This window comes from Maniola hyperantus, chromosome Z (assembly GCF_902806685.2).
Source record: "Maniola hyperantus chromosome Z, iAphHyp1.2, whole genome shotgun sequence".
Classification (NCBI taxonomy): Eukaryota; Metazoa; Arthropoda; class Insecta; order Lepidoptera; family Nymphalidae; genus Maniola; species Maniola hyperantus.
This window is the reverse complement of record NC_048564.1, coordinates 8,145,237-8,161,445: the sequence shown is the minus strand read 5'-3', so window position 1 is coordinate 8,161,445 and position 16,209 is coordinate 8,145,237. Positions and strand designations below refer to the sequence as shown.

General features: G+C 36.9%; 1 protein-coding gene across 6 annotated transcripts in view; it reads left to right on the top strand.

Annotated features, from left to right (window-relative positions):
- Ae2 (Anion exchanger 2) overlaps nt 1-16,209 on the top strand; it is a 46,689-nt gene that overhangs the window by 19,746 nt on the left and 10,734 nt on the right. For 3 of the 6 annotated variants that reach the window (XM_034983588.2, XM_034983587.2, XM_069509027.1), the window contains exons 2-8: nt 5,305-5,446; nt 6,585-6,661; nt 8,048-8,190; nt 12,580-12,772; nt 13,269-13,370; nt 13,599-13,831; nt 14,709-14,862. In XM_034983588.2, coding sequence (XP_034839479.1) covers nt 5,305-5,446; nt 6,585-6,661; nt 8,048-8,190; nt 12,580-12,772; nt 13,269-13,370; nt 13,599-13,831; nt 14,709-14,862 — 1,044 coding nt within the window. Of the gene's footprint in view, nt 1-4,429; nt 4,540-5,304; nt 5,447-6,584; nt 6,662-7,619; nt 7,697-8,047; nt 8,191-9,878; nt 10,045-12,579; nt 12,773-13,268; nt 13,371-13,598; nt 13,832-14,708; nt 14,863-16,209 lie in introns of those variants that run through there. The other 3 variants (XM_069509026.1, XM_069509028.1, XM_069509029.1) reach the window with 3 other exon arrangements.

Here is a 16,209-nt window from a genome sequence, read left to right as displayed (position 1 = left end):
GGACCACGCTAGTCAATAGTGCGGATTGGTAGATTTCACACACTTTTGAGAACAGGAGAGCTGTCTGGCATGCAGGTTTCCTCACAATGTTGTCCTTCACCGTTATAACAAGTGGTATTTTAATTTCATAAAAACTCCGAAAAATTTGAAGTTCACGCCCGGGATCGTACCCCGATTATCCTAATAGGAGGCTGACATCTTGGCCACTAGGCTACTACCGATACAAACGCAAACATTTTTCAGTACTGAAAATCGAACTCAGCAAAACCCAAAAATGTGGGTAACGTCTGCAACAGAAGCTGGATTTATTCTGCGCGTGCAGGAGTATTTTAAGTCCTCTGAAAATGCATACTTTTCGGGAGTGCGGGATTTTCATTACGCTCTTCTAGTGTATCTAGCTTTTGCAACAACTAGGTATCTATAGCCCTTGCAGTTCTATCCAGATAAATTAAACAAAATTTTAATACTTTATAAAACAATTTGATTTTCTTAGGTATTAGTCTCGCAAATTGTTAATGCTCGTGGCCGCCATTTTAGTGACGTCAGCACTAGACTGAAGTTTCGAGCTGATGGTATATTTTTATTTCAGCTGACGAAACGACGGCTTTCAAAATGATGTCATTTCGATGTTAATGAGCAGTGAGACATGGTTCCAGCGCAATAGCAATTTGCGGGACTTATACCTCAATGATTGCGAGCGAGTATATAAACTAGATTAAGGTAGACCAGCCTTACAAGTACATGTGTCATGTGCGAACTATATGCATTTAATGCCATCTTATTTGTTCCACTTATGAAACACGTGCAAAGGACCAAGGTGCTTGTATTAAGGTCCAGTTGCACGACAGGCAGTTAAAATTACGTTATGGTTTAGGTAGACTTTGCGGCACACAAATCACAATCGAGACGCGTGACGGTGACAGGAAACTGCGTTGTGTGATTGTATTGCGAAGTGTCGCGCGTCGCTGTCGCTCACCTCGAAATGGTTGCCATTTACATTTCTATACAAAGCAGTCGGTTATGGAGTAAAAAATAGCATCAGTAGTCAGTACCCTTATTATAAATGCGAAACTTTCTTGTGAGATTCTACACGCTTAATCTGACCCTAAATACATGGAAACGCGCTCATTAAAAACATTACTTAAGACCTACCTAAATGAAAATTTTCCAAGTAATATAGATATCAAATAATTTGTTTGCAACGGATCGAAGTTTATTTTATTATTATTATTAAGTAAAAAGTTCACTCAGGATTTTCAAAAGCCTAAATCCACAGAACAAAGTCGTGGGTATCATCTAGGTAATTTTATAAATGTACAGAATAAGGACTTTTAAGTCAGTTTAAAGTAATTATATGTTCTGTGTGATTTTTATTATCATAATATGCTTATTCGTATCATGACCTGAAAATGAAATAACATGATGCCGATAAAGTCAACATAAAGTGGTGTTTTCACTGCAAAGCTTTTGAACTGCTTATAGTACGTAGTTTGTTGTGTGGGCACTATAGGCCTAATTTTATTGGTGAAGCACTAGGCACACCATTTTATTGTGCGGGAGGGTGAGAGACATACCGCAGTTACGCACTCATCCGATCCGAGTCCGTGAAAATATGTTCCTTTTTGTTTTGTATGGGAGCTTATGACATATTAGGGTCCGGCGGGTCACAACAAATTTGGTAACCATCACCGATATGGATTTTGCTGGGTTCCAAAGATAGAGGGCAACTCTCTGAAGCTAAATATGCTACTCTGGTTACGCTGAGTGGTTGACACAAGTATTTATGGCGCCTGAAACACGACTGATCGTTACCAAAAATTACATCATACGGATATGGCTGGTGATTATATAAAAAGTAAGTACCTACTAGTTGTGCTCATGCAAACCGTATAAGGACTGATCACGATTCGGTTGCGTTTTCGAGCTATGCCCTTCCAAAGTACATGCAAAAATAAAAACGTCGAGAAAAATGGCTGTTGCTCATGTAGAAAGTAAATGTCTTACTCATGCAAATTATGCATAAACTTGCCAAAAATTGGGTTGCGCTTTAGGTGCCATAAATACTTATGTCAACCACTCAGCGTAACCAGAGTAGCATATTTAGCTTCCGAGAGTTGCCCTCTATCCTTGGAATCCAGCAAAATCCATATCTGTGATGGTTACCAAATTTGATGTGACCCCCTAATCTATTATGTCGTAGATAAAATGTATTCTCACAGTTGACGTATAGAACTCGGATGACTGAAGTGCAGTGCGTAATCGCCGCTAAGGGGCTAAGTACATAGAAATTAGTTTTAAGCAAAAAATAGGATAGATTTCCGACTGTTTTGTACCGAGAATGAGAAGCTAATAATCTTCGCGACGAAGTCAAAATCTAAATAATTTTAAGAATCATTTTGACCACTATAGTGAACGTAATTTAAGTAAATCCATACTAATATTATAAATGTGAAAGTGTGTCTGTCTGTATAAAGAGGTATGAAAATAAAAAGTTTTTAAAAAAAATTTCTCGTATTGACTTTGCGAAAAACAGGTGAAACCTCGCCTTTATAGAATAAAGGTCAAGTTGTATGACATGTATTTAGTAATATTGGCATAATCTGGAATCTGGCATTATATAATATTACGCTGTACATAAGTGAAAGGGATAAACTTGAACTTTGCTACACATAATATGAAATTTCCAATTTGGGTCCTTCATTACAAACTTACTACAGGAAGGTCTACTTATGAAATAATTATTGTGTTATTTCAATGTTTCTTGGTGACAAGCTTTCGACTTGCCTTTACCCGCTTTTAGGAAACATTGCTTTCTTCATGGAAGTAAAAACTTCTCGAGTGCGTTGGACGATTTTGGGATAGATAAACATTTCAAGGTTGCGCTACCGACATGCTAATTTTAATAGTGGGTACTCGAAGTGCCAATAGATGTTAATTTATAAATTATGAATTTTTAATTTTTGATACCTACTACAATTATTAATTTTTAAATAAAAAACCCCTGCTTTTTCATTTCTATTGGCAGTCCCCACTGACTGGCAGTTTTCGACATTTATTATATTGGGTATTCTTAGTGTTTTGTAGTAGAATTCCAAACGAAACAATAATGAGAAATAGATCACGTTGGAAACTATTGTAGTCTAATTAGCACTGTACTATATCTATGTACATTCACCTTCTGTTCATTTTCTCTTCTCGCAGAAATATGTTTTTACCGCGACCTAACCATGAAACTAATATTGAAAAATCTAACTATAGAACGTTTCAAATGCTAGGCTTACAGCGCATCGCATACTTATGTATTTCTTTTCTCCGGGATTAGATGACCTGCGATTCATTCACTTTAAATAAGCTTATACGAGTATTACCTACTTATACTTATTTTGAAAATACTACTTAAGTAGTGCTTAGTTTGTTGTAGGCTCATAGTAAAATCTGCTTTCTAAACCGGGGATGACTATATACTCGCTATAACTTTTAAGAGCTATTGGCCATCAATAGATAATATTTTTCATTTCGTTTACATAAGTACTTAGTTCCAAAAACTCGCGCACCTGTCTGGATCCAATAATTAAACCGCACCGATATAACTCGAACGTTCCTAGCATTGTTTTCCGGTATCGGGAATGCCCCGAGGTACTAATCTAAACATTAATTAAATACAGTTCTCCCCTTATATTGTTTATTTTACAGTTTACTGCAAGTGAAGTATATATCCAATAAAATACGGCTTGTTGCTTGTCCTGTTCTGAAACTGAAAAACGTCAGCTTTAATTCCTTGCGATTACATTTTTATCATCATCATCAACCGATAGTATATTTTATACCCACCACCAATTATCTACCTCTTCAAAGCTCAGATTCACTCAGCGGGCGATGGAGAGAGCTATGCTTGGAGTTTCTCTTCGTGATCAAATCAGAAAAAAAAAAAAATCTTTTTTATTCGAATAAACTTTTAACGAAATTAAATGAGGAGATCCGTAGGAGAACTAGAGTAACCGACATCTCAAAGGGTTGCGATGCTGAAGTGGCAATGGGCAGGCCACATCGTTCGTACAACCAATAGACGTTGGGGTCCCAAGGTGCTGGAATGGCGACCTCGCACCGGAAGGCGCAGTGTCGCAGGGAGCCGCTGGATTCAGGCGGCGCAAGACCGTGCCGTGTGGAAGTCCCTACAAGAGACCTTTGTCCAGCTGTGGACGTCTATTGGATGATGATGATGATGATGAACTCACAGGCAACTGCTACAATACAAATTAAACCTATTAAACTAATCTATTAATTGAAATAATTAAATGTTAAGAGATGATGAGAAGTATAGGACGCATGCGTTGTTTCGTTCACCATAATCTCGCGCTGTACCTAGTCAGTGCCCATCAATCACTGAATGCACCGGCCGTTGTTGATGCTATGTATTTGCAACTAGACGTGGCAAAGTGTAACAACGAAGTTGCGGTTCGTGGTTGCAAGTTGAAACTGAGTTTCTAATTTCTTTTCTGGAGTAGGCGCACTAGCAGCCACTGAATTCGTTTCTTAATGGTATGTACCAGTTAAGACTAATTTAGAAACGACTTAAGAAAATCTTTTTTATAATCCTTTTTTATGTATCCTTTTTTAATATTTTTTATCTAATGTTATACCATGGTTACAGTACGCGGCCGAAAGTAATGTACATCGACCTTTAGAAGGTGATAGCAGATTTGTATAGCGTTGTCCCTGTCGTTGAGACCGACAAAACGTCATATAGGTATGAGTGACAGAGACAACGCTCTACAAAGCCGAAATGTCATTCTAAAAAAAAAAAAAAAAAGCCCGATGTACATTGAGTACCTAATTTGTTCGGCCTCTTTATGATCCACTTCATTAGTTAGTTGTTTAGTTCGATAGTTTGGTCTAAGTTCTTGACTATATAAAATTGTTGGCAGACCTGGTTTTGCTCGAGTGGATTTTTGAAAATCGGTGAAAGGGTGAATTTCCAAAAATTCTAAAACACTTACCTACATTTTCATATTTTTACCCAGCTTGCTATACATTACGGATCGTTCAGTCAGTCTGGACGTGCCTTTTTATTATGTACTAGCTGATGCCCGCGACTTCATCCGCGTGGAATTAGGTTTTAAAAAGTCCCGTGGGAACTTCCAGGATAAAAACTAGCCTATGTCACTCTCCAAGTCTTTATCTATACCCATGCAAAAAATCACGTCAATCCATTGCACCGTTGCGACATGTTTGAAGGACAAACCAACAAACAAACACACTTTCGCATTTATAAGATGATTTTAACTCTATTAATTTAATCCTCAGGGCGAAGGGCAGGACGAGTTGAGGTTGGATGAAGAGATGGACCGGGTGGTGTGGAGTGAAGGTGGACCACCACCGCCACGTCGGTTACAATCCACTGCTGAGCCACTTAGAGATGTCGCAGCACCACCCCCTTGTACACAAGGTAAGTAACTCATTGCTTCGGGCAGATAGCCGTACACTTTTACTTTTCTATCTTTTTATACTCACTTACTTCATCATCATCATGATCAACCCATCGCTGGCTCACTACAGAGCACGGGTGTCCTCTCAGAGTGAGAAGGGGTTTTGCCATAGTATACCACGCCATGTGCGGATTGGTAGACTTCACACACCTTTGAGAACATTATGGAGAACTCTCACGCATGCAGGTTTCCTCACGATGTTTTCCTCCAACGTTAAAGCAAGTGATATTAAATTAATTAAAACGCACATAACTCGAAAAAGTTAGATATGCGTACCCGGTATCTAACCCCTGACCTCCGATTGGAAGGCGGACGTCCTAACCACTAGGCTATTACAGCTTATTTACTTAGCACTTACTTACTTAGCTTTCTTACAAGGTAAACACCATTTCTCAAAAGAGAAATATCCGCTTCTTGCAGAAACGTTGTACATAAGATATTCTTTGCGAGACATAACAATGAAACCAATATAGATATAATGATTACTCTTATAATATTATAAAATATTAAACCTTAGAATGTCCTTGGCATCGGTTACAGGCTACAGCACGTCTCTGCAGCAAGTTTCTATAAGAAATAACCTGAAATTTTATAACTATATTATAAGAATAATAGATTTTAAAAGTGATCTCAAATGTATCATAATATAAGTAATGTTTATAATAGCTTTATTTATAAAAGCATTAAGATATATTTTAAAGTCTCTTGGAAGCCTCAATAACTGAATGGGTAGGAAGTGGACGGAAAGTCTAAAAGGTTGTGGAGTTGAAAACCATTTGGTATCCATTGACTGCACCATCTCACGCCCATTTCTCGTACAAGTTTTGCGCTTTGTTATGAAAGAAGAAGGGATTCCCCTTCGCCATTGAACTAGTTGAGTATGTTTGATCATAAATTCATAACTCATTAGTCATGATTAAACATGCCTTATTTTCTTTCGCCCGACTAATAAAGATTAGGTAGCAATCTAAACCCTGATTTGTGTCAGTGTGTACTTACGCGTGCATGATTCAAAATTAAGGCTGTTAAAGTCGGATAAAAAATTTAGTATGTAAATAGTAAATACATATAATGAATAGTGGAAATTTGTATATGCAGATGGTATAAGTCATCCAAGCAGTGTAGAGCTTTCACCGACCAGCGCACCACAACTCTCATCCAGTTCAGATGCACAAGTACGTAATAATAGTTATTTTATACTTACATAGGATAGGATACCTGAATTTCTAGTTCAATTACTGGATTTTTGGATATCAATTGTTGTATGGACAAAACGCATGAACTCATATATTCATTGCAACTAATCCTATTTGAAAAGTAGAATGTCAGTTAATTCAAATATTAATAATATAGTTATTACACTTAGGTATTATTATCCAGTAATTAACACACTTATTTTTTGTCCATAGATTGTTATTATTTATATGTATTATTTGATTTAATGTTATGTAACGATATATATTTTATATTTTATATATTTTTATATTATATTTATGTCTTTTTATTTATTAAGGACCTCTCTATTAGTGTAGGCCTACGCTTATGTATAACATAAGACAATGCTTGTTAGGTTATGTTAATATATTTAATTTGCTTATTGCATGTCGAGCAGTTAAAGGGCAGGTTGCGGTCTCTTCGGTGCCATCGTCGACAAAGCACGACAATGTTTTCCCCGTTATTTGTTTGAATAAGCACGTAATTTTTACGGATCAATATGAAAACAATCTGCGTTTCAAGGGCAATACAGTAGTACACTAGCAACGATAACCGTAGTCGACTTCTAGCTGGCTACCAAGCAATAGCGATTACGGAAAAGGTGTTATGTAAAATTATAATCTTTATCATTTTTAAATACCAATATTACTAGAGACGTCGTATGCATCTTATAAATAAAATGTTTTAAATTCCAGTATTACTACAGACGTTATCATTATACTTTTCAATGTAAATTCAGAATCAAATTATTGTAAATTCCCATACTGACAAGAATTCAGTATCAGTAATTATTATGTATGTAAACTTGTTGCTTGTATTGTAAAAGTAGGATAGTTTGCAACTGTTTCTTTTAAAGTGAGGCCACATTATTGTTTATATTTTTTTTATTTCACGCGCCGCTACGGCTTGGAAAGCAGTTCCACTGAGAAGTGTCTACAATAATAATTATTGCCATCACGCATTTTCAGGCCTCACATAATTAATTGTTTATTTAAGTAAGTAATTGTTCATAATCATGAAAAAATTCTCTGCGGTAAATTTTACAAACCGCTTTCCACCCGGCGTAGGTTTCATATAAAAGTAGTTCCCATATAATCTAAAGTTCGCAGGCTAACAGCCAGTGCATGCCAGACATTCGTTATTTTATAAAAGCTGAAAGTTTATCTGCTTATTGTCCCCAACACAGGGAGGAACGATCAGCGACTATGAAGTTGGCCTCATGTTGGTTTCGGGAGATAACAGGTCTAAAGAGGTGTAATTTTTTTACGTCAAAGTAAAAAGTCTAATTTCCAACACTGTCAGTTTATGTCTTGTATGCATATTCTTAGTCCCATTATTTTGTTCAGATGTCTGGGCAATGGTCCGGGTCAGGTTCGCCAGGCAGTCTCCGTGAAGATGATCGCCATGTCCAGTTCGACGCTGACAAGAGCGTTTCACCCATCGAACCCATGGATGACGCGAATGACGAGCGACGGAACCAGAGACACACGTGAGTATTCAAAATTAAAAAGAGAGGGGTATTTTCAGGCCTTGGGGCGTCTTTAGCCGTGTCCTTAAAGATAGCTGCTGCCTAAGTGGTTTTAACCCTATTTAAACAGGACTGTGGTCGCGCCTTTACTACCGGCTTTTGCTTAATATTCTCAAATGCGCGCGACTTCGTCCGCGTGGACTACACAAATTTCAAACCCCTATTTCGCCCCATTAGGGTTTGAATTTTCAAAAATCCTTTCTTAGCGGATGCCTACGTCACAATAGCTATCTGCATGCCAAACAGCCCTATCCGTCCAGTAGTTTGAGCTGGGCGTTGATAGATCAGTCAGTCAGTCAGTCACCTTTTCCTTTTATATATTTAGATGAGACTGGCCAATTCGGTGATAGTTATATTAAGTGGCATTGTGGCTTGCCCAAATGTTCACCACTAATGCCGTAGGTTGGAGGCGTCGTGAAATGAGAGAAACTTTTACAAGTAGTCAGGTTGAAATGCCTGTTTGAACAGTCGTATGGCGGTGAAGAAATGGTTTGAGATGCAGCTAAATCAGTGGGACAGGCATTTCTATTCTCTAGCTAGAATCTTATCAATTATTAATTGTTGTTTTCATCTAACTCCCGCGAAGCTTTAAAATAGAAATATTTCTGAAAAATTAAAATATTTCAAAGCACTTATACCTCATTAGATCTATTATGGTGATAAAATGGTTCTATGAAAAACTACTAGTTAAAAGAAATTGAGTATAGGGGACAGGGGTATTATGCAAAATTCTTTCACGAAGATTACATTATTGTAAATTATACACAAATCCATACTAATATTATTAATGTGAAAGTGTGTCTGTCTGTGTATCTGTCTGTCTGTCTGTCTGCTAGCTTTTACGGCGCAACAGTTTAATCGATTTTGATGAAATTTGGTACAGAGTTAGCGTAAGCTAACTCCGCGATGTAATCTCAGGGTTAGCTTACGCTAACACATAGGCTACTTTTTATCCTGGAAAATTAAAGAGTACCCACACGTATTAAAAACCTTAATCCACGCGGATGAAGTCGCGGGCATCATCTAGTTTCCAATAAATGATATAATATAATATTATCTTACTTTTTTATTAACAATGTACTGCTTAATGATAAATACTATCTGTCCCGGCTTTACTCACGTGTGTAGTCGACGTTAGCCCGACTAGTTTCGAACCCATACGGGGTCCTTTTTCAAGGGAGTCCGTCGATGGGTTCGAAACTAGTCGGGCTAACGTCGACTACACACGTGAGTAAAGCCGGGACAGATAGTATTTATAATGGAAATCACTCACGGTAGTTTAAACGCTAAAATGCTTAATGATACCTACTTAGGCACTTCAATGTCTTTTGGGTTTTGATGTCATGTGCCTGTCCTGTTCCCAGTTCAAAAAAGTGTCTAAAATCAAATACTTATTCCCAATAGCTGTGTAATGTCGGTATTCACCTGCTAGTCTATTGTTAATAATCTAATAATTGCAAGTTTTTTTGTATCTACTAATGACATTATTGTTGAATTTAGTTTGAAAAATCGTCCGAAAAAATATTAGCTAAACATTTAAAAAGTTGGCTGGCACTGGTAAAAGCAACGTGCAACGTACAAGCGCGGAAGTGTCATCTGGATGGGACAAAAATAGTATAGAGTCGCGTGACTTTGGCATTGTAACTAATTCTGAAGTAAGTCAAGCTTACTTCACAATCGTATGTAGGCGGCGCGCGTTGAGTTGAACCTCTGGGTGACCTAGCGCGTTGTTTGGTTCCACTGGTCTTGTGTTTACCGCTAGTTAGGTAATATGCCTGTGACGTACGCGCGGGCCTCTGATGTGCATCACACACGGTGAGTGCGAGTGCACCACACGTCTATACGTCACACCATACCAGCATGCCTCATGAAAAGAGTTTAATATCTCATATAAACGTTCTCTACAACATTTGATACAGACAAAAGTAGACATTATAAATGGCTCTATAATACTGCCCTATAACGTCCTATATGAAAAATATAAATAGATAGGATACGTTTTGATGGAGCTCGCTTATGTTATGTTTAAGTAACAGTATTTAAGTTATACTATCATTAATTAAAAAAAAAATTGTACCCATAATTTTAATTTATTGTGACGAATTTGTTTCTAATTTATCATCATTATTATGAGCCTTTCAGTATAAAAAATAATATAACAAAATGCAGCAGGGACTTTCTTCTCCTGTATTGCTAAATTAACTAAGGCTATGAAGTAGGTACTTATTTATAGTGCAAAAAATGTGAATGTGTTTTAAGTATGGAAATGCACGGATGTGATTTCTTCGCTATGTAGGAAGTTCAGTATTGTTGTCACGATGCAATACAATAGTATGCAAAACATCAAAATAGGTAAAAGTGTCAGATATACCTTTGCGCTTGAAACAGGGCAAAATAACATTTACCTACGGGCTACGTACGTAGTACCCAAGTAAAAACTACGTCTAAGTAGCATGAACTTTGCAGGTAGCGTTTTAATAAATCTTATATGATTCCAATCGATGTTGATGTTAACAGATTAATTTATGTTAATCCAAAGGTACTGAAGGATTGCACGTCTCGGTCCATTAGTAATCCAACGGTCCAAACGTTCCGGCCACCTCACACAGACACACTTCGCGCTCTATGCACCCCACGTCCTTGCTTTATCACTGCACTATAAGAAATACCAATAAATGATTTTGGCATTGGTTGTTTTATTCCAATCGTGAGCCCGCATTTGTAATAATACATTTATGCGTATGATTCCATAAAACTCACTAATGTTGATCACGACGATGGATATGTCGACATGTATAAATACTTTTGTTTTTTATTGAGACTGATAAAACTTCAACTCATGCTTTATTCTAAAGTTATCTGTTAGGCGGTGTTTCTATTAGATTACAACATGGGGTTATTCAAGGAGCGGACCAACAAATTCCTGAAAGGCCGGCAACGCATTGGTGGTTCCTCTGGTACTGCATATGTTCATGGGCGGCGGTAATTTAAAATTTAACATCAGGTGACCCACCTGCTCGTCTGCTCACTATTTTTATTTAAAAAAAACATTGTTCACTAGGCACTCAGGCATCCAGTTCTGGGTTAAAATAAACTTTTAAGTTGTTAGACATTGTATGTAAAAGTGACGAACATAATATGTGACGAAGTCTTGTGGCGAATCCAAAATGAGCTTGATCTTTGAAATGCCCTCAAAAAGAAGAAATTGCTCATTTTGGTCATTTGCTTAGGCAGAATAGATAATGGGCTCTTGCAAGTCTTATTGATAGGCAAAAAGCCAGGAAGATATACTTACCGCAACAGAAAGTGGTTGCGCAACACCAGGAAGTGGACAGTGATCCTCGCGAGATATATTTAAAGTTAGCTATAACCGACTGACTGCAAACCTTCAACCTCGTTTTAGCCTGTGTGTTTTGCTTTAATGCTTTATTTCTATTTTCTAAATACACTTTGTATTTGCACAACCATGCCTTCAAGGGATTTTAATATTTTTAATTATACCTTGCCTAAGCGTTCGTTCTGAATCAATATATTGTAGAGATGGTCATTGCCGTCTAAGTTCTGGCTTAGCCTACATCATCGCTAATTATTTTGTTTTATTATAAGTCCCGAAAATTGCTAATGCGCGTGGCTGCCATTTTAGTGACGTCGGTACTAGACTGACGTTTCGAACGAATGGTGTATTTTAACTTAAATATACGTCAAATGACGTCATTTCGATGTTAATGAGACAAGGTTCCAGCGCAATAGCATTTTTCAGGAACTATATTAGGCTCATAAAGTAAGGGGATTATTATACTAAGTATTTCTATATACTATTTGATTCTTTTGTGAAAATTCTTTCACTGCTAGATAGCTACATTATCCACGAGTGCTATATACCTACTATAAGCTATCCGACAAAGTCACGAACAAAATTATTTCAAAATCTAAATCAATTGAAAAAGGGACAAATTATAATGTTACAATATCCATGCGGAAAATAGGTAGTTAGATTGATTATTATTATTAAATTCAGACAAAATTATCAAGGCCTAGTTATGGAGCAAATAGGTAGTGAGTAGCTATCATAGACTTATTCGATACTAGATGACGCCCACGACTTCATCCGCGTGGATTTAGGTTTTTTTTTAATCTTTGATTTTCTGGGATAAAAAGTAGCCTATGTCATTCTCCAGGTCTTTATCTATACCCATGCAAAAAATCACGTCAATCCATTGTTTCATCATTGCGACATGATTGAAGGCCAAACCAACAAACCAATAAACTAACAAATATGTTACACACTTTCACATTTATAATAATACTGATTTTACTTGCCGAGGATAATATTTCTTTACTCTTGTATAGGCGGCATTTGCACCAGCACAAGGCTAGAAAATACTCATTACAAGAGGGCGCTAGAGGTGGCGGGCTAGATTTGGAGCGGCACATTTCAACAGCTCCTACGGATGAACCCCTCCCCGAAGTTGACCAGGATGAACTGCGAAGCCACCGGAGCGACGACCCGAGAGCTCTACGCCGGCACAGAATTATACCGCGGGCAAGTTACACCATACAATTATGTTAAGTTTTCAGTAATGTTAAGGAATTGTATGTTTGTGAATAATTATCTACTAAATACATAGCAGTGTTCGCACACTGCTGTGTATCTATATTTTTATAATTTTTATAGTGTTTTTACATACACTTCAAGGAAATTTCTAAATAATTTTAAACACATATCGAAAATTGCGGACCGGCGGAATTGAACCCGCGTCTCCTGGGATCGCACCCGACGCTCTGACCACTAAACACGGAGCATCGGGTAAGATCCCAGGAGACGCGGGTTTGATTCCTGCCGGTCCGCAATTTTCGATATGTATTTAAAATTATTTATAATTATCTAGAGTCAATTTCCTAGGCCTAACACAAAACTTTGAACGCAACAGTGTCTTTACCATCTTTACATTATATTATAGTTACACACGCAATTTTTTTACCTTAAACAATAGAGCGTCACCTCTTTGTTTTTTATAGTAAAAAAATAATTCTTACAGGGTTCGACGGTGCATGTCGGGCGAAAAGAAGGTGGGGACAAAATCCACAACATTTTCTCTGACGCCACTTTGAAGAAAATGTACGACCACAGCCCGCATGCGGTAAGTCATCATGAGCCAAAATTTTCGTATAAATAAATTTTATTGTTATCTACCTAATTACCAAGTTTTCTACTTTATGACTGATAGGGCTGGAATTCGATTTGATAGATATATATTACGTATATCTGCAACGATCGTAAGTAATCTGATCCGTGAGATATAACGTGGGCTTATAAACTAGAATTTTTTAAAAGTACAACATTTTGATTCAGTATGTCAACTACGCAGGTGTTCGTCCAATTGGACGAGCTGCTAGCGACGGACGATGGCGACGCGGAGTGGAAGGAGACGGCCCGTTGGATCAAGTACGAGGAGGACGTGGAGGAGGGCTCGGCTAGATGGGGCCGGCCCCATGTGGCCTCATTGTCTTTCCACTCTTTGCTGAACTTGCGAAGATGTCTCGAGACCGGCGTGGTTTTGCTCGACCTCGACGAAAAAGACCTACCTGGAGTGGCATACAGGTACTAAATTGCTATAGCGGCCTCGTATTTCTTTTTTAATTGTATATGGTGGTAGAACGTTTATGTTATGCATGCAGAATAATAATAGGTATCATATTATTGTATCGATTTTGCCTGGCCTGCAATTAACTAACCTTAGGGAGAAATTAAATGTGATGGGGGTATACATTTTACATGAATTAGCGAAATAATAAGAATGTATATCTACTTACTGGTATAATATTTTGGAATCGTGATTTTTGCTTGTCGACCTATTATTTTTTATTAATTAAGGCTAGTTTTGTCTAACTTTTATTCCGTTTGTACAAATTCGTTATTATTCTGACATTGAGTTATTGTATTACATAAATACCAACTCTGCTTTCAATTCCTGCAGCTAATTAGCTTCTGTTTTAGTTATTTTTAATTGTTTATGTACATATATATATAATTATATACTACAAATATTTAGTTCATTTAGGTAGGTATTTAAAACACATCGTGACATCCTAATTCTATGCCGTGACCTTTCTCTTAAATCTTATACACAGTGATGCCTTAGTTTGTCGATCTACCTATTCATCCACCCTTCAGTCTACTTACATCCATTGCTGGTTTTTGTTACAAAAGCCTTCGCCTTAAAGGAACGTGGCGGGTAGTGAATAAATGAGAACCATTTGCTTCCCACCACGTTTCCGGGATTGCATCCACGGGCTTCAAGTTATTCTACATTGCACTTACCTTCCATTACGCGGTTTACACTCATGAACATTTCTGCCCTAGAGACTTTCAGTTGTGTGATGGACAGGACCTGTCTTTTTTCTACTGCTTTCATTGACTTTGACTTGACTATACTATACTATACTATTGACTAATTTCTATTGTTTTTCTCTATTAGGGTAGTGGAGGGTATGGTAACTGATGGATTGATCGAGGAAGATGATAAACCAGTAGTGATGCGTTCACTTCTCCTCCGTCACCGACATGTCCACGATGAAAGGTTTCGGTTTTCTATCAGTGGTCGCAAGCATTCCTCTTATACTAGCTTACAGGTATGTACCTATTTCTAACTTTTGACTTTCTACCTTCTTTTTCATATGCACAGAAAAGATACAAGAGATATATAGATAGTTACCTATATTCAATGGTACGAAATTAAAAAAAAAAGAAATTAGTGACCCGTTACGACGTTGTCTATTATCTATTATTTATCTACATATTTCGGGCAAATCACACTAAAATATTTTATTGTTATATTATTATTTTTATAATATTTATAAGGGTATAATAATTATACCCTGAAGTCTTCGACAATTATTGGGGAAATATTCTATCCATTGGGGAAACCCGTATGTAATCCATACAGCAGTTTCTGAGATTAGCGCAAACAGACAGACTAACAGTGCAGAGGCACTTTGTTTTATAATAAGTAGGGAATGATGATCATTCAGATTATATTCATCATTATATATCATATTTATTTTTAAAAATTTTATGATACTGCAACCTCCTAATTAAAAATAAAGAATTTATCTCAAGCAAATTTTTATTCTTTTCAGTTTGTATTCAGTTATAGGCCGTAGGTTTTTATTTACTTTATGATAGAACTTAGTAGGTAACCCACCTCTTATTTAGATTATCTGAAGTTTTAAGTTAATAAGAATAAACTTTAGTTTAAAAACGCCAGCTTGATAGGCATCTTAATCGTAGGGGCAACCAGGGGCGAACTTTTTGACGACGTTGTTACCGAAGAATTATTTTTTAATTAGTAATTTTAAGAATTATTCACAATGTTTATAGTATAATTTATGATTTTTTTAATGAAAATAATACAGTAAAACTTAAAGCTAGCATTATCTAATTCCATGCAGATTATAACATGTTTAACAGTTAATATACCGTTTGCCGAAAACATGAAAACTATAGAAAAAAGCAAATCAAGTAGCCGTTTTTAATGTTGCTAAAACTGTATGAATATTACTTTGCACCATAATCATTACCAATAACATATACCTAGTCACGTTTATCAGAGATTACGATAATAGGTTTGGCATGTCCGTAACGGTGTGTGAAAATATTCAAGGTTAGCCGAATAAATACCGAATAAGATTTATTCTTTTATCGTTATATCAATCATGTTCGTGAGATTAATTCAATCGCCACTTTATCACATTCTTGATATTTTTCCTATACTGTCAGAACGTACATCAAATGTATTGATAATAATGATTTCCTGTATTTGATAAAACTACGCTGTCCTTCTAATATTAGTTTTTATTTGATCTGTAAAGCCTAACAGTAAGTAATAGGTACCTAACGGCGACGGCAGACTAAGCCCTTGGAGGCCCAGGGCGGCATCATTAAATGGGGCCCCCGTTTTCTGTTAAGATTTTTTGGTA